Source organism: Anomaloglossus baeobatrachus, chromosome 1, assembly GCF_048569485.1.
Source record: "Anomaloglossus baeobatrachus isolate aAnoBae1 chromosome 1, aAnoBae1.hap1, whole genome shotgun sequence".
In the NCBI taxonomy this organism is placed as follows: Eukaryota; Metazoa; Chordata; class Amphibia; order Anura; family Aromobatidae; genus Anomaloglossus; species Anomaloglossus baeobatrachus.
In genome coordinates, this window is record NC_134353.1 from 263,772,311 (window position 1) to 263,793,997 (window position 21,687).

General features: G+C 45.3%; 1 protein-coding gene across 1 annotated transcript in view; it reads left to right on the forward strand.

The window, feature by feature from the left end:
* The first annotated feature begins 7,435 nt into the window (after window positions 1–7,435).
* CFI (complement factor I) overlaps window positions 7,436–21,687 on the forward strand; it is a 73,472-nt gene continuing 59,220 nt past the window's right edge. The window contains exons 1-2 of the mRNA XM_075340398.1: window positions 7,436–7,453; window positions 18,391–18,643. Coding sequence (XP_075196513.1) covers window positions 7,436–7,453; window positions 18,391–18,643 — 271 coding nt within the window. The remainder of the gene's footprint in view (window positions 7,454–18,390; window positions 18,644–21,687) is intronic.

A 21,687-nucleotide genomic window follows, 5' to 3' on the forward strand; every position in this document is an offset into this window, starting at 1 on the left:
TGCGGTTTTTTACAGCAACAAAAAACGCTACATGCTGCGTTCCATCCGCCCAGTGCTAAGACAAAGTAATGACTCAGCGTCGGCCGGCGGATGCAACGCAGACACTTGCGTCGCAGTGCGTCGTCAATACAAGTCTATGGGAAACAGCGCAAGCCATTAACGGCTTGGGCTATTTTCCATAGCGACGGATTGCGACGAACGCAAGTGTGAAAGTAGCCTTTCTTTTGTCAGATTCAAGTTATTTCTGTGACCATTGTGGGTTTTTCTTTCATGAAACGAGGGATATCAACAATTTTGACCACATGTAAATGTGGTATTGCTGTAATCATACTGACCTGAAGAATAAAGCTATCTTCCCACTTTTACAACACAATGAACGACGTAAAAAAAAACAAAAACAATACCTGAATTGCTGTTTCTTCTTTATTTTGCCTCACAAAAAGCAGAATAGAAAATGATCCAAAAATGTTGTGTCCCAAAACGGTACCAATAAAAATTCCAATTCATCCAGCAACACACAAGGCCTCACATGACTTATGTCAGAAAAATAAAAGCTTGGTCTCAGTCGCAGGTCATGGTTCTTGCAACAGGATAATGACCCAAAACACACAGCTAAAAACACCCAAGAATGGCTAAGAGGAAAACATTGGACTATTCTGAAGTGGCCTTCTATGAGCCCTGGCCTAAATTCTATTGAGCATCTTTGGAAAGAGCTGAAATGCCGTCAGGAAAAGGCAGCCTTCAAACACAAGACAACTGGGGCAATTTGCTCTTGAGGAGTGGGCCAAAATACCTGTCGAGAAGTGTAGAAGTCTCATTGACAGTTACAGGAATGGTTTGATTGCAGTGATTGCCTCAAAAGGTTGTGCAACCAAATATCAAGTTAAGAGTATCAACATTTCTGTCCAGACATATTTCATGAGTTTTAGTTTTTTAAAAATTCTGTGGGAGCAGAAAAGCAATGTCTGACTTTCATTTGTTCATTTTCATAGATTTTTTATTTATAATGAGGCTACTTTCACACTTGCGTTGTGCGGCATCCGTCACAATGCGTTGTGTGACGCATGTGACGGATGCATTGTAAATAGTGTGATAATAAAGGCCACGGATTCCTGTGAAATAACGTGTTGTGTTCTTTTAGTTTTTTTTAGCCGAGAGGGAGACAGAGCCCTCACCGTCACCATCACCGCATACACGCAGGTACTACCGCCACCATCATCACCGCACACACCGGCACTACCGCCCCTATCATCACGGCACACACGCAGGCACTACAGCCCCCATCATCACTGCACACACCCCAGCACTACCGCCCTCATCATCACCGCATACACTCAGGCACTACAGCCCTCATCATCACCGCACACACGCAGGCACTACCTCATCCATCATCACCGCACATGCACCCGCACTACCTCAGTGATGTCACCGCTGATAGCGCGGCTCACTTCAGTTGCTGCATGGAGCTGACAGAGAGTAGCTGTGTTCTATGGCTGCTCCTGTCAGCTTCATGTAGCAGAGCTGAAAACATCGTAGGACCTCTGTAAATTACGTCGGACCTGGAGGGGTAATTGGGGATTTTAAAAAAGGGGTGAAAGAGGGTGTTTTTTTGTCTTTTATTCCAAATAAAGGATTTTTTTCGGGTGTATGTGTTTATTTACTTTCACTTACAGGTTAATCATTGGGGGTGTCTCATAGATGCCTGCCATGATTAACCTGGGACTTAGTGGCAGCTATGGGCTGCCATTAACTCCTTATTACTCCGATTGCCACTGCACCAGGACAATTCGGGATGAGCCAGGTAGAGTCCCGGGACTGTTGCATCTAATGGATGCGGCAATTCCGGGCGGCTGCTGGCTGATATTTTTAGGTTCCCCATCCTGAAAATACCAGTCTTCAGCCGTGTGGCTTTATCTTGGCTGGTATCAAAATTGGGGGGCACCGCACGCCATTTTTTCTTAATTATTTATTTATTGTACTGCACGATATAGACCCGCCCACCGACGGCTGTGATTGGTTGCAGTGAGACAGCTGTAATTCAGCGTGGGGGCGGGTCTGACTGCAACCAATCATAAGCGCCGGTGGGCGGTGGAAACAGGGAATACGAGATGGAATAATGAGCGGCCGGCATTTTCAAAACCAGGAGAAGCCGCCAGAGCAGTGTGACAGCTGTGCAGCGCCACACCGGTGATCGGTGAGTATGAGAGAGGGGGGGAGAGGGAGAGATAGACCAACAGAGAGAGAAAGAGAGAAAGAGACGGATCGACAGAGAGAGAGAGACCGACAGACAGACCGAGAGAGAGACCAGGAGTGCTTTTAAACGATTTAGAACATTCTGCTAGAGATGCTGAGCATGCTCAGTAGAACGTGACAGAATCCTGCATGGAATCTAGCACCACAGACATTCATTATGCCTCTTAACGGATCCCAACAGAATCCTGCGGAGTGCGGTTTTTTACTGCAACAAAAAACGCTACATGCTGCGTTCCATCCGCCCGGTGCTAAGACAAAATAATGACTCAGCGTCGGCCGGCGGATGCAACGCAGACACTTGCGTCGCAGTGCGTCGTCAATACAAGTCTATGGGAAGCAGCGCAAGCCATTAACGGCTTGGGCTATTTTCCATAGCGACGGATTGCGACGAACGCAAGTGTGAAAGTAGCCTTTCTTTTGTCAGATTCAAGTTATTTCTGTGACCATTGTGGGTTTTTCTTTCATGAAACGAGGGATATCAACAATTTTGACCACGTGTAAATGTGGTATCGCTGTAATCATACTGACCTGAAGAATAAAGCTATCTTCCCACTTTTACAACACAATGAATGACGTATAAAAAAACAAAAACAATACCTGAATTGCTGTTTCTTCTTTATTTTGCCTCACAAAAAGCAGAATAGAAAATGATCCAAAAATGTTGTGTCCCAAAACGGTACCAATAAAAATTCCAATTCATCCAGCAACACACAAGGCCTCACATGACTTATGTCAGAAAAATAAAAGAATATAGTATTAAAAATGCAGTAATGCAAAAAAACCTCTATTTTGTAAAAAAGCTTTTTTGTATGATAGTTGTCAAACCTAAAAAAACAAACTACATACAGCATATCACAAAAGTGTGTACACCCTCACATATTTGTAAATATTTTATTATATTTCTTCATGGGACAACACTGAAGATATGTAACCCTGATACAATGCAAAGTACTCAGTGTACAGTTTGTAAAAGGCCTCCTTCACACATCCGCGTCTCCGGTACGTGTGGCGTCTGTTTTCACACGTACCAGAGACACGGAACACGTAAACCCATTAAAATCTATTAGCTTGTGCACATGTCCATGTTTTGAAATGCACCATTTCTCCGTATGGAGCCCACGTATGACCATGGGCTCCACACAGGAACATGTCGTTTTTCTGCCGGCAGTATGGATGTCACTCGGACCACACACTGATGTGATCCATGTGACATCAGTGTGACACATACTAGAGGAAATATATGTCACTGAGAAATAAATGTATTTTTATACTTACCTGTCTCCAGCGCTGCTGTTACACGTGCTTCCGGGTCCACTCATTATGCTCACTCATGAAAATATTCACTGCACTGCCTGCGGACCTGGAAGCAAGTGTGTCAGCTGTGCCGGAGACAGGTAAGTATTCAAGTTCATGCTGTCCTTGTGCTATCTGGATGTCACATGGATAGCACACAAACAACACACGGATGGACAAGCGTATAAGCGTACCTACACCACAGACCGTGCAAAACGTTAAATTTTTGTTCGAATCTGTGTAGGGGGCCTAACATTGTAAATTAACTCAACAGATAGCCATTAATGTCTAATCTGCTTGCAACAAAAGTGAGTACACCCCTAAGTGAAAATGGCCAATTGAACTTCCAACGACCAGTATGAGAGAGTGTGCGAGCGATAACACCAAAATTAAAACTTCTGCTCCCCATTCACACCTGAGACCTTGTAACACTAATGAATTACATGACAATGGGGAGGAAAAATTACTTATTGGGCATAATTTGGCCATTTTCACATAGGGGTGTACTCACTTTTGTTGCAATTGGTCATTACATTAATGGCTGTGCTGTGTGTTGCGTAATTTAGAGGCACACTAAATTTACACTGTTATACAAGCTGGACACTGACTACTTTACATTGTGTCATAGTGTTATATTTTCAGTGTTGTCCCATTAAAAGTTGTAATGAAATACATAGAAAAATGTACGGTAAGTGGTATACTCACTTTTGTGATATACAGTTAGGTCCAGAAATATTTGGACAGTGACACAAGTTTTGTTATTTTAGCTGTTTACAAAAACATGTTCAGAAATACAATTATTTATATAATATGGGCTGAAAGTGCACACTCCCAGCTGCAATATGAGAGTTTTCACATCCAAATCGGAGAAAGGGTTTAGGAATCATAGCTCTGTAATGCATAGCCTCCTCTTTTTAAAGGGACCAAAAGTAATTGGACAAGGGACTCTAAGGGCTGCAATTAACTCTGAAGGCGTCTCCCTCGTTAACCTGTAATCAATGAAGTAGTTAAAAGGTCTGGGGTTGATTACAGGTGTGTGGTTTTGCATTTGGAAGCTGTTGCTGTGACCAGACAACATGCGGTCTAAGGAACTCTCAATTGAGGTGAAGCAGAACATCCTGAGGCTGAAAAAAAAGAAAAAATTCATCAGAGAGATAGCAGACATGCTTGGAGTAGCAAAATCAACAGTCGGGTACATTCTGAGAAAAAAGGAATTGACTGGTGAGCTTGGGAACTCAAAAAGGCCTGGGCATCCACGGATGACAACAGTGGTGGATGATCGCCGCATACTTTCTTTGGTGAAGAAGAACCCGTTCACAACATCAACTGAAGTCCAGAACACTCTCAGTGAAGTAGGTGTATCTGTCTCTAAGTCAACAGTAAAGAGAAGACTCCATGAAAGTAAATACAAAGGGTTCACATCTAGATGCAAACCATTCATCAATTCCAAAAATAGACAGGCCAGAGTTAAATTTGCTGAAAAACACCTCATGAAGCCAGCTCAGTTCTGGAAAAGTATTCTATGGACAGATGAGACAAAGATCAACCTGTACCAGAATGATGGGAAGAAAAAAGTTTGGAGAAGAAAGGGAGTGGCACATGATCCAAGGCACACCACATCCTCTGTAAAACATGGTGGAGGCAACGTGATGGCATGGGCATGCATGGCTTTCAATGGCACTGGGTCACTTGTGTTTATTGATGACATAACAGCAGACAAGAGTAGCTGGATGAATTCTGAAGTGTACCGGGATATACTTTCAGCCCAGATTCAGCCAAATGCCGCAAAGTTGATCGGACGGCGCTTCATAGTACAGATGGACAATGACCCCAAGCATACAGCCAAAGCTACCCAGGAGTTCATGAGTGCAAAAAAGTGGAACATTCTGCAATGGCCAAGTCAATCACCAGATCTTAACCCAATTGAGCATGCATTTCACTTGCTCAAATCCAGACTTAAGACGGAAAGACCCACAAACAAGCAAGACCTGAAGGCTGCGGCTGTAAGGGCCTGGCAAAGCATTAAGAAGGAGGAAACCCAGCGTTTGGTGATGTCCATGGGTTCCAGACTTAAGGCAGTGATTGCCTCCAAAGGATTCGCAACAAAATATTGAAAATAAAAATATTTTGTTTGGGTTTGGTTTATTTGTCCAATTACTTTTGACCTCCTAAAATGTGGAGTGTTTGTAAAGAAATGTGTACAATTCCTACAATTTCTATCAGATTTTTTTGTTCAAACCTTCAAATTAAACGTTACAATCTGCACTTGAATTCTGTTGTAGAGGTTTCATTTCAAATCCAATGTGGTGGCATGCAGAGCCCAACTCGCGAAAATTGTGTCACTGTCCAAATATTTCTGGACCTAACTGTACTGTAAATCTGGTATTGTGCTGACTTGAAGAATAAAGCCGCCTTTTCACTTATACTGCACAGTGAATAGCGTAAAAAATAAATTAAGTCAATTCTTCAACTGCTGTTGATTTGTTTATTCTGCCTACCACAGATCGCAGTAAGGCACAGCTCACACTTATCCTGCACTCTAGGCTGAGCATGTACATCAGGGTTTAAATGTAAATTTCTGAAAAATGTGATTCAGACAAAACGTCCAATGGAAAATTCACTGTAATGAGGCAGATGGAGTCACCTTGATCTCCCATCTGGCCTGTGGTCTGGCGTTGTCTATCTTTTTATGTGTTTTTTAGGCGTTCACATAAATGCGTTCAAAAGCAGTTTTCTGCACATTTGAAAAAAAGGACACCACTGAACACAGGCCAAACAAAGACCAGAGTATTTCTGCTGCCTTATTAGGGAATAAATCCATCGAGGATTCACCTAAATCACATATTTCGGAGATGTAACTGAAAACTGTAATGTAAATGTTCAGCATTGAGCACAGGATAAATGTGAACTGATCCAAAATGTTCTGTACCCAAAATTGACATCATAAGGGAACAAAAAAAGAACGATCTATAGGAGAAAGAAGGGAGGATTCCAAGGATATTAAAAACCTTTTATTAATAGCCCCTTATAAGCCACAACGCGTTTCGACAACAAATGTGCTGTCTTCCTCAGGTGATAACACACAACACACTTGTTGTCAAAACGCGTTGTGACTTATAAGGGGCTATTAATAAAAGGTTTGAATTTTTAATATCCTTTTTTGGAATTCTCCCCTTCTTTTTCCTGTTCCTTTTTTGTTCCCTTATACACATTCCCCTGTGGGAAGATCGACTGGAGCTGCTGTATGGAGAGGAGATTGTGAAGCCTAACAGGGTTAGTTAAAGACCGGGAGGAATCAGCATGGAGACCACTGGATTTGCGGTGACTGAGCAGCTGTGTGTTATCACATGGTCTGGGCGGAGCGTACTGCAATCACAGCGGTGAAAGAGGACAGCTATTTTCCTTCCACTGGAAAAGTTCGGCTTTTAACTGGGGTTGTGCGGGGGCCCACAACTTCATAAGATGAGCTGCTGACAGTTGTTTTATTATATCATATAACCTGTAGGTGCTTCTCATTGCGCTCCCTGTTAATTTTTCTTTTTCAAAATTGCCATCATAGCATTCAACTCAACCCACAAAAAAACAGATCCCTACTCAGGTCCGTAATCAGTTAATGGAAATATAGTGGGCTTCCTCTTAACTGTTAGCACAAAGGCTCTGGAAAAGCGCTATGGCTCTCCCCAAAAAAAGATATCCAGCAAAATCTGCACTCTCAAATTCAAATGCCACCTTCCCCTCTGAGCACCAAAATGTGCCTAAACCAGAGTTAATGTCCACATGTTTGGCGATGTTGTAGTGAGGAAAGCCCTCTTAATTTACGGGGTGTCTGTCTCCAGAATCACAAGATAGGCACAATGTACGATGTCACACTGAGCAAGCCGAGTCGTTAATGGGAGAATCAAAACAGGTAAATGCATGAACTGGAGACTAGGAGACTAGGAACCACGTGCGGCCAGGGAGTGTTGGGAGAGGCTGCCTAATATAGGCCTTGCTTGCCCAGGATTGGACAGGGAACGTAATCTCTGCAGGACATGGCCACATGCCTTAAAATGTGAAAGCCACATGCAGAGGCAACAGGGGAAGTAGTGCTACAAGAGGCAACTCAGCAGGGAAACCTCATAAGGGGAGACATCACGCAACAACCATGGTGAGTGTGATGGCACTGAAGAGGCATGCGAGTAGTCACCGTGACAGTAGCCCGCCTTACAGCCCCCCTTCTTTTAGCCAGTTCGACTGAGGAATCACTCCAGGATGACAGGCAGATATATTCTCTGCAGGTTCCAAAGATCTCTCCTCAAGTTGAAAACTCTTTCTGTCCACCAGATAAAGGGTCCTCCCCCAAACCTTTTTAGTATCCATGTTTTTCTTAACCTCAAAAATGTCCAAGATACCCTCAGGAACAGCAGTAGTGAAAGAAACATGGGACTCAGAGAAGCAATTCAAGACCACTGGCTTCAGGAGTGGGACATGAAAGGTATTTGGGATATATAGATTTGCGGAGAGTTGAAGACTGTAAGTCACCGGATAGAGTTGCCTGAGGATCTTATACAGATCGAGGTACTGGGAGCTAATTTGCATGACGTCGCCTTCAGCCGAATATTCTGTGATGACAGCCAGACTTTAGCTCCAGGAAGATACTGTCACTGGGACTACTCACATACTTCCTCGGCACCATGCCACTCATCATGGTCGCCGGGCAGCATCTCCCCATATCAAGCCTCCCTACTGAGTTGCCTGTTGCAGCGCCCATTCCACTGTTGCTTCTGCATGTGGCTTCAATCAGGTCATGTAATCTCATGGATAGTCGGTTATTGGCATCATTGGCCTCTGAGGGTGAATCAGAATGCATCTCACACTTGGAATTTATAGTCTTTTGAGCATTTTACTGACACTTTAAGATACTGAAACATTATTTCGAACTAAGGAGTGCCGGGTCCAGGGCAAGGTAGAGATTGATATGGAGTAGGTAGCTTGCGTGATATGGACCCATATTTTAGACTTAAGCGGGCTTTACACGCTACAATTTTGCTACAGCGATCTCGTTGGGGTCACGGAATTTGTGATGCACATCCGGTCGCTGTAGCGATCTCGTAGTGTGTGAATCCAAGGAGCGATTTTGGATCGTTACAAAAACGTCCAAAATCGCTCCTCGTTGACATGGGGGTCCGCTCCCAATTATCGATACTATCGCTTTCCCGTTGTTGTTCCTCATTCCTGCGGCAGTGCACATCGCTGTGTGTGACTCCCGTAGGAACGAGGAACATCTCCTACCTGCCGCCGGCCATAATGCGGAAGGAAGGAGGTGGGCGGGATGTTCGTCCCGCTCATCTCCGCCCCTCTGCTTTCATTGGGCGGCCGCTCAGTGACGCCGAGCGGACCGCCCCCTTAGAAAGGAGGCGGTACGCCAGTCACAGCGACATCGCTATGCAGGTAAGTATGTGTGACGCGGGTGCGCGATTTTGTGCGCGATTTTGTGCGCGACGGGCAGCGATATGCCCGTTTCGCACAAACAATGGGGGCGGGTCGCATGCTAGCGATATCGGTACTGATATCGTAGCATGTAAAGACACCCTTAGCACCATATTATTACTTATTAGTCAGGTATTCTCACATAGATGGACACTAGATATTATAGGTTGGCAGTTAGGTAGACCAACTCCCCAGCATCTTTTGGGTAAACAAGAGTGGTATGCCAAATCCTTGGACAAGCAGTCAACTAAACAAATCAACTAAAAGTGTGTTGGATTTTGGTCCAGAAAGAAGAGGGTATATATACCAGAATGGTTTTCAGAAGATATTATAGTCTGGGTAAAACTGTCATTTTGAGTATATTGACTCTGCCGAACCAAGAGAATTCTCCACTGTTCAAGGAATAAAGATCCCCCTCAAGTCTGCACAAAAATAGTTGGTAGTTAAGAGGAAACAATTTTGAGAGATCGGAGGGGATATAAGTGCCAGGATATTTAATGTTGTTATTCGGGAACCATTTAAATGGGAAGTTGATTTTCAGAGTTTTTATCATTTGTTGGGGTAAAGATATATTTAAAGCCTCAGATCTATCTATATTTGTCTTAAACTTGGACCTTCTACCAAAGCATGACAACTCGCACATTAGGGAAGGAAAAGATACATGTGGGCTAGTAAAACCTGCTTTACACGTTGCAATTTCGCATACGATATCGTATGCGATTTGCAACGCCCCCATCGTATGTGCAGCACGTTCAATATGTTGAACGTGCCGCACATACGATTAACCCCCGTCACATATACTTACCTACCATACGACCTCAATGTGGGCGGCGAACGGAGTGGGAGGGACGTTTGTCGTCACATCGACGTCACGCGGCAGCCGACCAATAGAAGTGGAGGGGCGGAGCTGAGCGGAACGTAAACATCCCGCCCACCTCCTTCCTTCCGCATTGTGGGCCGGGAGCCGCAAGAGGCAGGTGAGATCTGTTCATCGTTCCCGGGGTGTCACACACTGCGATATGTGCTACCCCGGGTACGATGAACAATCTGACGTTCAATGCGTCAGGAATGAACGGCGTGCATGCGATGAACGGTTTCAATCGCAATTGCACGTCGCTGTCACACGCTACAACATACCTTACGATGCCGGATGTGCGTCACTTACGACGTGACCCCGTCGACACATCGTAAGATATCTTGTAGCGTGTAAAGCAGGCTTAAGATAGATCAAGAGATTATAGGCAAAAGCAGAGCATTAATATTCTTGTCCCACAATCTTGATTCCGTGTATGTCTGGGTTGGCGCATATAACTTCCATAAGATGTTCCATGATCAAGACATGAAACGGGAAAAGAGCCTTGTCGGGTACCATGGAGCAAGGGGACAATAATGTACCATTAATTTTCAACTGAGCAGAGAGAGTGATAAAGGGCAAGTATTTTAGATGTAAAAATTTGGCCTAAACCACTATGGTCTAATGTTTGAAACTAGGATGACCTTAAAATTCTATCAACAGCCTTTTCGGCATCTAAAAACAGGATCATCAGTGGGGTTTTGTGGGTATGAGCGTAACTAATAATGTCCAACGTTTTAAGGCTATTATCGCAACTTTCTTTGCCGGGCACAATGCCCACTTGATCTAGATGAATTAGATCAGGAAGGTTGGGTTTCAGTGTATTTGCTAATAATTTCAGGTCAACATTTAGAAGAGAGATTGGTGATGACTACTACAGGAATTTGGGTCCTTTCCTGATTTGGGGATGACTGCAACGTGTGTGGTTGTGGAATGACAGGGGAATGAGATGGAATCTGAGATAGAATTAAATGCCTGAGACTTCAAAGGGATAAGATGTCTAGAATGCAGACTTGAGACCATCTGGTCCAGTGCTTTTATTTCCTGATAGGTCTTCAATTATAACTAGATGCTCTTCGGGAAGAAGGGTTCTTCCAGATTCTTAATTGCTGCCAATTTCAACTTCTTAAAAGGGGGAGCCATGCTATTGGACATTGCTGCTCCTGGAGATGTGAAGGGTAAATTATATAGTTTAGAGCACTATGATTAGAACGTGTCTACAATCTATGGGGTGGTGTGTACCAGTTTATTGTGTGCGTTCTTGAGGCAAACAATAAGAGTCTGCGGCTTTAACGAGCATCCTCCCATGTTCATTCCCAAACTCAGAACATGCTATGTCCTATTTGAAGAAGATGTTTAGCGAAAACAACTAGCAACTATTTAGCTCCCAATCTAGCTTTACAAAAGTTCCTGAGGCTCCCAGTAGAAAGTGCTTTTTATGGATCAGTTCTAAGCTGATGATTTTCTGGAGAGCTTTTTAATGGCCTGAGTACTATCTTTCTTAATTCTTGAGCCATGTTTGAAAAACACCACCCTAGGGAAACATTTGAGGGTTTTCCATTTGATAGTAGGGGCTGTGTCGTCATTGTGTTGAAGAAAGATATATCTTGTATGGACTATAGTCCATTTAGCTATTCGAATCCTGAGAATGAGAGTAGAAACTATAATCCCTATCTGAAGGGTGTTGAAGTCTCTAGGCATTTTACACTTGTAGCTGTAATAATACTTTTAGCATTTTGATCACCGCATAAGAAAGGTTAGATTGGCCGATGGAAATGTATCTGTGACGCCCTGGCAAAACCAGGTTGTCACAGAGACTGCACAAATCTTCCTGGTGCAGGACCCCATCCTCCTTGGCATACCAACACAACCCCACACACAGGTACAAACACCAGCCACAAAGCCTAGTCACCCCCCCAGGACAATAGGGACACACCAGTGGACTGGGCCAGGCAGATGGTGATGCCCAACTAGGGGTCCTGGGGTGTCAGGGGAGGGAACACAGCAGATTAGTCTGGACAGTGGAAGTGAGAGGAGTGAAGTGGTAGTCGGGGGTTTTAGCTCCCGGACTACCGGACTACCTGAGCTGACTGGGTTGCAGACTGCAGAGCAGGGCCACAGGCAACGAAGATCCGGTCGCAGGAGACCTTAAGTGGACCAGGGAAGGGTTGTAGCCCGCCAGTGCCGACAGCCGGAATCTGGTCCGGAGGCCGTGCACAGTCGGTGTGCCTGGACCCTAGGGCGAGGACAGCTTCAAACCCCTTGTCAATCAGCCAGCATGGGACAAGATTCCACGTCTTGTCCCACCAGTGAACCCAGATAGAGCGAGACAGAAGCCCAACGCGGGGTTAGGGCGTCTGCAAGTGCCTGCAAAAATCCCAAGGGTCAGATCTCGCGGGCAACAGCTCCCACAGCAAAGACACCAGGAGCACACTTTTCCCGTTTCATGCGGACTAGTCAACACACAAGACAAAAACACAAAAGTGAAGGAAGGGCCCCTGTCCTGTCAACCATGGGACCCGAGCACACCCCTCCGGAGGCTACCGGTATCCAGCACTTGGTTTACTACTTGGACTTTGTGTGGTTTATTCAACAACAGTGAGTACACCAGTGTCATCTGGTCCAGCCTGCAGACGGCGCCCCAGCACTGCACTTTACCTACACCTGGGCCCGGGACAACACCTCCCCTACCCGTGGAGGGGATACCATCCAGCTACCCTGCTCCATCAGCCCCGGGCGTCACATACAAAGGCATCGGCGGTGTTACCAACCATCACCACAACCCACGGGTGGCGTCACTGACAAACTCTTCCCCTTTAAATAACCCTTTTATTATTGTTGTGGGCGATGGGCTGCTGCAAGAGTCCCGGATCCGGTTGCCACTCGAGCCACAGCAACTGCCCGGATCCGAGCGTCTCGAGTAGCTCCCCACTGGCCTTGGCTGCGCCCCCGCCCGTGACATATCTATCAGATCAAGGGTAGTTTTTAAAGCACCATTCCAGCGTTTGTTTTTTTTATTTTACCACTGCAGTGGTGCTTCTAATCTAAGTTCCTTGACCTTACTCTAAGGGCGGCTTTGCACGTTGCGACATTGCACGTGCGATGTCGATGGGGTCAAATTGAAAGTGACGCACATCCGGCGTCGCAGTCGATATCGCAACGTGTAAAACCTTTTTGATACGATGAACGAGCGCAAAAGCGTCGTTATCATATCATCGCTGCAGCCTCCGACATTTCCATAATGCCGATGGTGCGACAGGTATGATGTTGTTCCTCGCTCCTGCGGCAGCACACATCGCTGTGTGTGAAGCCGCAGGAGCGAGGATCATCACCTTACCTGCCGCCGGCTGCAATGAGAAGGACGGAGGTGGGCGGGATGTTTACATCCTGCTCATCTCCGCCCCTCCGCTTCAATTGGCCGCCTGCCGTGTGACGTCGCTGTGACGCCGCACGACCCGCCCCCCTAAGGAAGGAGGCGGGTCACCGGCCAGAGGGACGTCGCACGGCAGGTAAGTGCGTGTGAAGCTGCCGTAGCGATAATAATCGCTACGGCAGCTTTCACTAGATATCGCACGTGCGACGGGGGCGGGACTATCGCTGCAGCATCGGTAACACATTGTTACCAATGTCGCAACGTGCAAAGCCCGCCTAAGGGTGTGTGCACACGATCAGGACCTGCGAGACTTAACCGCGGGAGACAGCAGCTGCTTGTGCCAACGATCAGTGTTCGGGCAGTTTCGGTCTCTCTCCTGTCCAACCTGCAGAGAACGCTTGCAGCTCCGCAGCAATAAATTGATATGCTTGCAGCTCGGAAAGCGGCACCACAGGTCAGTTTACGCTGCGGGCTGTACACGCACAGTGGGCATGGGATGTCTAGAAAAATTTCAGACATTTTTTTTTACCACTAAAATAATAAAATAAAACCGGACATGTTTGATATCGTCATAATCGTTCCGATCTTGAGGATCATGTTGCCTGATCAGTTCAACCCACAATGAATGTGTAAAAATAAAACCACAAAAAAATTGGGATGTTTTTCCCAGTTTCAAATACATTGTATGGTAAAATGAATGGTATCATTCAAAACTACAAAACATCCGGCAATTAACAAGCCATCTTGGGACTATGTTGATGAAAAAAAGAAAAAGTTATTGCTCTTAAAACAGTAAGACATAAAAGCGCTAAAGGAAAAAATACCTAAATCCATAAGACATCAAACACTATCCACTTAGTCCTGCAGAGCACATACCCTGTGATATTTAGCATCTGGCAACATGGCGCTAGGTCAATCACATAACTGCCTAAATGCAACAGTCGTACGGAACCACATACAATATAGAACAGAACATATATAACATTTTGTAGAAAATAATGGGACTGCAACACAATATATTTCTCATGATCTATACTGATGTGATAATAGAAGAGGAGATACCATAAAGGGGCAGTAATGTGAGGGGAGTATAATGTTTGAAACTCACTATTTCCTTCAGATGCAGCCAATCAAAACTGGATATGGTGACATACTGACATTGGTGCTGAGGATGCACCCTACAAAGGAATCGGAAATGTTTCCATCACTCTCATCCTACTTTTAATATGTAGTGCCTATCGGCTCAAGCATCTTCAATGGCTATAGATTTTATTTATCCGATTTCTCATCGTAAACCCTAACATTTCCAGGCAGTGACCTAGCGTGTGAACGCAGCTGTGTTTTTGTTACATCGCTGTGCCGGTTTATTTGGCTTAAAGAACAAGTTGGGTACATAGAGGTCAATGTATATGTGTGTTCTTGTATTCTAATACAGTTGCCTCATCAGCCATGGTCTTTGCAATCAGTTTTTAGAGTAAGGGTGGCTTTACATGCTGCGATATCCGACCCGATATCGCTAGCATGCGACCCACCCCCATCGTTTGTGCGAAACGGGCATATCGCTGCCCGTCGCGCACAAAATCTGGCACCCCCGTCACACATACTTACCTGCATAGCGACGTCGCTGTGACCGGCGTACCGCCTCCTTTCGAAGGGGGCGGTCCGTTCGGCGTCACAGCAACGTCACTAAGCGACCGCCCAATGAAAGCGGAGGGGCGGAGATGAGCGGGACGTAACATCCCGCCCACCTCCTTCCTTCCACATTGTGGCCGGAGGCAGGTAAGGAGATGATCCTCGTTCCTGCGGCGTCACACACAGCAATGTGCACTGCCGCAGGAACGAGGAACAACTTCGCCCCTACGGCAGCAGTGATAACTGGAAGCGGACCCCCATGTCAACGAGGAGCGATTTTGGATGTTTTTGCAACGATCCAAAATCGCTCCTAGGAGTCACACGCTACGACATCGCTACAGCGGCCGGATGTGCGTCACAAAATCTGTGACCCCAACGAGATCGCTGTAGCGAAATCGTAGCGTGTAAAGCCCGCTTAAGGGGTACTTTGCACACTACAACATCGCAGCTGCAATGTTGGTGGGTCAAATTGAAAGTGACGCACTTCCGGCGTCGCTCTCGACATCGTAGTGTGTAAAGCCTAGATGATACAATTAACGAGCGCAAAAGCTAAGCAGTGTGCGCGGCTCTCTGCACATGTAGCTGCAGTACACATCGGGTAATTAACCCGATGTGTACTGTAGCTAGGAGAGCAGGGAGCCAGCGCTAAGCAGTGTGCGCGGCTCCCTGCTCTCTGCACATGTAGTACAGCGACGCGTGTCGTTATGATCACTGCTGTGTTTGACAGCTAAGCAGCGATCATAACAGCGACTTACAAGGTCGCTGTTGCGTCACAGAAAATGGTGACGTAACAGCGACGTCATTGTCGCTGTCGCTATGTGTGAACCCAGCTTAAGCCTGCGTATTTTCTACTTGTATTTCAAGTGTCCATGTATACAATAGTTTGTTTTCTAACGCTTATTCAATAAGCTTGCGTAATATATATATAGCTCTTAGGCCAAAGCAAATATTTGGATAGTTAAATACACATTTATCAGGAAGAGTTGTGAAATATCTTACTGCACTGCCAGCGAAACATTTCTATTCCCTGTAAACGATGCTTAAAGGCATTTTCCAGGATGATTAAAACATTAAAACATTTTTACTCCGAGCCTAAGAACAAACAGACAGGTGCCCTGTTTCCCTCCAAAATAAGACCTACCCTGAAAATAAGCCCTAGTAGGATTATTAGGACTTTTTTGAGTATGCTTAAAATATAAGCCCTACTCCAAAAATAAGCCTTAAGGTGGCTTTACATGCTACGAGATCGCTAAAGCGATGTCGTTGGGGTCACAGAATTTGTGACGCACATCCGGCCGCTTTAGCAATGTCGTTGCGTGTGACACCTATGAGCGATTTTGAATCGTCGCAAACACGTTCAAAATCGCTCATCGGTGACATGGGGGTCCCTTCCCAAATATCATTGCTGCTGCAGTAACAATGTTGTTTGTCGTTCCTGCGGCAGCACACATCACTGTGTGTGACGCCGCTGGAACGACAAAGATCTCCTTATCTGCCTCCACCAGAAAAGGAGGAAGGAAGGAGGTGGGCGGGATGTTCCGGCCGCTCATCTCCTCCCCTCCTTTTCTATTGGGCGGCGGTTCAGTGACGCTGCTATGATGTCGCTGTGACGCTAAATGAACCACCCCGTTAGAAAGGAGGCGGTTCGCCGGTCACAGCAACGTCGCAGAGCAGGTATGTGCATGTTACGCTGCCATAGCGATAATGTTCACTACGGCAGCGATCACCACATATCGGCCGTATGATGGGGGCGGGTGCTATCGCGCTTGGCATCGCTAGCCAACCTCTGTAGAACGCAGGGCGCTCTGACAGTGATGCACATTTTTATGTGAGAGCCCACTCACTTGCCAACACTAATTGTTTGGGGTCTGGTAAGTTTGATTATTCTAGGGGTGTCTGCTTTGTATGTACCCTCCACTATTGGACTGGTTCTACACTATGTGAATAGCAGATCAGATAAGAAAATGTGCATTTGAACCAGTAAAAGGATTAACACAAAATGTTGTTGTTCCAGAATAAGATTACATGACTATATTTGAATAAATGTGGATTTATTTTTTTTTGTTCAAGAAGGATTGTTGTTCAGGAGAAAATATAAGACATCCCCTGAAAATAAACCCTAGCACATCTTTCGGAGCAAAAAATAATATAAGATACTGTCTCATTTTCGGAGAAAACATGGTAGTTGCTAACTACCTACCTGTTGTCCCGGCGACAGTCAAAGACCTTTCATGCCGTCAATTCAGCAGCTTCCACTGACATCATGTTTGCTCTGTTTATTGGTGTGATTGAGGATATCATACTGATTGACAGCTATCTCCCCGCCGGCTCCCCGGGGGGACGGTTGTCAATCAGCATGACATTGGCAGTCACACCCCGTGAACAGAACAGTTTAGAACAGGGAGAGCGGCTCTGATGACATGGAGTAGCTGAATTGCTGGCAGGAGTGACTCTGAGCCACCGATGGGTAGAACAGGCAGGGAATTAGAAATTATCTGGATAACAAAAATAAAGTGTTTTCTGCTTACCAAGATAAATGTCCCATGGTGGATAAGCGGTGCACGGACCCTCCAGATCAGCCAGTTCTGGAATCCAAAAATTGCCAGGGGGAGAGAAGGGGGAAGGGGAGATGGGATCCAGCACCAGCAAATAATAGAGTTTTTTATATAAAAATCAAAAAGTTATTAGAACATTAAAATTAAAAAGGAAAACCGCAAATGGGCAAGGGAAAAAACAACAGTTACATCCTTACGCGTTTTGGACAGGGAATTAAAAACATGTCTATGATTAAGGACATGTTTTTAATTTCCTGTCCGAAACGTGTAAGGATGCAACTGATGTTTTTTCCCTTGCCCATTTGCGGTTTTCCTTTTTAATTTTAATGTTCTAATAAATTTTTGATTTTTATATAAACAACTCTATTTTTTGCTGGTGCTGGATCCCATCTCCCCTTCCCCCTTCTCTCCCCCCTGGCAATATTTAGAAATTATCTGCCTGTTAGTTTTTAGGCCCCTAGTTTAAAAAAAATAAATAAAATAGCCCTGGATAACCTCTGTAGAGGACTTGTCATTTAAATACTGGGAATCTACTAAAAAAGGAATAATTAAAAATTATGAAAATATTTAAAGTAACTAATCTAGTAAATTCCCCACCTCTGCAGAGTCACCATTCTTGTAAATGTGTTCTACTATGATGACATGCGACACATGCTCATGTGACCACTGCAGTCAATCACTGACAGTAATATTGCATGTATCGCACATTATTGCTGAAGCCAATGATTGGTTGCAGCAATCGTGTCCATGGCTTACAAGACATTACTGCAGTGGCAGCTCTACGTTAATAATTATTGTTAGAGCAATTCTGTAATTATAGATTTTTTTCTTGTACTGAACATCCCCTTTATGTAGAATATCTGACTATACATAGTGCAACTCTTCAATAAACATTTGAAGACAGAATTTAAAGACCATAATAAGATAATATACTGCATTTAACATCTTGTTGTCTTTTATAGGGCACCATATCAGTGAAGAAAACATGTTGGGATGAGAAGTACACTGTAGATTCATGCCATAAAGTGTTTTGTGCTCCCTGGCAGAGATGTGTGGATGGGAGGTGTATTTGTAAGCTCCCTTACCAATGTCCTCGAAATAAGACCATAGGGGCTTGCAGTGACAGCAACAAATCATTTCTGACCTACTGTCAGTTGAAGAGTGCAGAATGCACCAACCCAAAATACAGGTTTAACTCCGAGTCTCCATGCGCTGGTGAGCATAAGAATCTCTGCTATATACTATTTATGTTGGTTATATATATATATTCTAGTGATTATGTGATAAAGGCCTCACTCAGACAGCCATGATTTTTCTCATACATGAAAACACAGACCGTTGTTCATCAACGTTTTGCATCTGAGTTTCATCAGTGGTTGCTCAGTGTGTCACTTTTTACTATCAGTGATTTTCACTGGTGAAAAAATAAATGAATAAGTTGAAAAGCTTCTCTTCTTCACTGTGGTTTATGTTAATCATGGACAGCAGACGGTCTGTACACTGATGGCCAGAAAATTACCGCCCACCTAGCTCTGGAAGTGTTTTGCTATGTGCTTAAAGCAAAATACTTCCGGAGGTGGGTGGGCAGTGTTTATTTTTTTTTATTAATTCTCCTTAAACAAAACATTTCAATACGCTGAATGAAAGCCTAATTTGAGATGAACAAATACTTCCAGCAGCGCAGACAATGCAAGTAATCACCTAGACACAAGCACAGCGAGATGCTCACCACGAGGATTTTCACATCATTTTACGAGCTCGAACCCCGAGCCTAAGGGGTACTTCACACACAGCAAGATCGCTACTGATCCTAGTATATATCTACACTCGCTGTGTGTGACACTGAGCAGCGATCTGGCCCCTGCTGTGAGATCGCTGCTCGTTACACACAGCCCTGGTTCGTTTTTTTATTGTTGCTCTCCCGCTGATAAGCACACATCGCTGTGTGTGACAGCGAGAGAGCAACAATCCTGAATGTGCAAGGAGCAGGAGCCGGCGTCTGACAGCCTGCGGTAAGCTGTAACCAAGGTAAACATCGGGTAACCAAGGTGGTTACCCGATATTTACCTTCGTTACCAGCCTCCGCAGCTCTCACGCTGCCAGTGCCGGCTCCTGCTCCCTGCACACGCTAAGTTAAGCGGTGTGAGCTGGTAACTAAGGTAAACATCGGGTAACCATACCCGATGTTTACCTTAGTTACCAGTGTCCGCAGCTTCCAGACGCCAGCTCCGTGCAAGCGCAGCGTCGCTTGCACGTCGCTGCTGCCTGGGGGCTGGTCACTGGTCGCTGGTGAGATCTGCCTGTTTGACAGCTCACCAGCGACCATGTAGCGATGCAGCAGCGATCCTGACCAGGTCAGATCGCTGCTGCATCGCTAAAGTGTGAAGGTACCCTAAGGTTCACTCATCTCTAATTAGGATCCCACTAATTCTTCTGCAAAAGCAGGTGAGGAAGTGCCAGGAACTTTATCAGCTGCTTATCATGTGCAGTAATGAACAATAGCAACGCTGTCAAAATCTAGATTGTGTGATTTTGTGTGTGTGATCCCAGGAGCTCTGTGCTGTCTTGCTGGTGCAGGTTTCTCATCCACACACAGCACCGATCAGTAAGTACCGTATTGGGGCTCCAAACACACAGTCAGTAAATCATTATTTGTAATCTCTGGGCAATTGGCTTCAGTCATTAGTTCTCTGATGAAGCAAGGCTCGGACTGGTCCACTGGCCCCTGAGTCTATTTTCCCCATCCAGTGGAGCATATATGTTAAAGGGAATTTAAAAGCTGATATGCTGCCAGAACCAGAATCTTCATGTATGACACTGAATCTATCAGGCAAACTATGCCAGGTGGACCATGCAGTATGGATGACTAGTCCAAGAAGCTAATCCCCATGAGGACTCTTCATGCCTTCCTCTCCGTATAAGGGTTATCTAGGACTTTTTTATTTTTTGCATTTTTTTTCCACTAAAAACTGACAGGCAGGTAACAACCTGCCTGTTGTCCCTGGCACGGGCTCATAGTGGTAACAGACCGCTCCTACCAGAGATTCTACTACTTTATGTCAACAGAGCAGCTCTTCCACTTCTGGGCAGGTCTGTTACAAGATGTGATGCAACTAGGCAGTTAGGTAGCAGAGAGCTGGCTGCCAATCAGCATGACATCGGCATAGATGCCTCCTTGTCGTCGAAAGAGCAGAGCAGTAGAGATGATGTTGCTCTGACAACGAGATGACTCCAGAAGCCACAGAATTACGGTCCATGACCATGCTGAGCCAGCAGAGATCAGCGCTGGGCAGAAAAGGCAGGTAGTTAGCAGCTACCTACCTGTAAGTTCTTAGGCTCATAAGAAAAAAATAAAATAGTCCCGGATAAACCCTTTAAGGAATAGGTTTCTCCTACTAGAATTTGAACTACTCACAAGTGCATACTTTTATCCAGGGCCGGCTCCAGGTTTTTGTGAGCACTGGGCGAAAGAGTCTCAGTGGGCCCCATGCATACGCTGACATGCACATACACAGGTACATACACACACAGGCATACATACATATACATATTTGAAGACAATTTCACAAAAATACAAATAAATATAAATATATACACAGTCATATACACTGACATAGATAACCATATCATACATGCACACACACACACACACACACACACACACACACACACACAGACACATTAGAGATATTTTTAATTTGTGGAAGCCGGCAGTGAGTCTCACTCACCTCCAGCTACTCCCATACTCATTACTGGGAGGAATACATGTTACTAGGGTGCATACACAATACTGGGGGAGCATAATCGCTACTGGGACACATACACATTACTAGGGTTATACAGGGGCTCATACAGCTCTAGTGGGGGCCATACAGCTCTGGTGGTGGGGGGCATACAGCTCTAGTGCAGGGACCATACAGCTCTGGCTGGGCGGCATACAGGTTAGGGGGATGCTGACAGCGCTGCGGCTCCTCCCTTCATCTCTTGGATGGGAGCACAAGCCAAAGTAGCTCTGCCCACACATGAACTTCAGTGCACTTGCATGCAGCGTTCAGCAGTGAATGCTCCATGCAAGTGCAGGTTTAAAGGGTCGGCAGCTAAGAAAGTGCTGTTACCGGCCTGAGTACTGCAGTCCCCTGAAATCAGCGCGGCAAGGCGCAGAATACATCTCCGCCCCTGCCCACGGTGGCACCATCTTAGTGAAGACTTTTGTGCAATACTTCCAAATGATAGTGCTCAGTCGCTGGAATTAACATGTA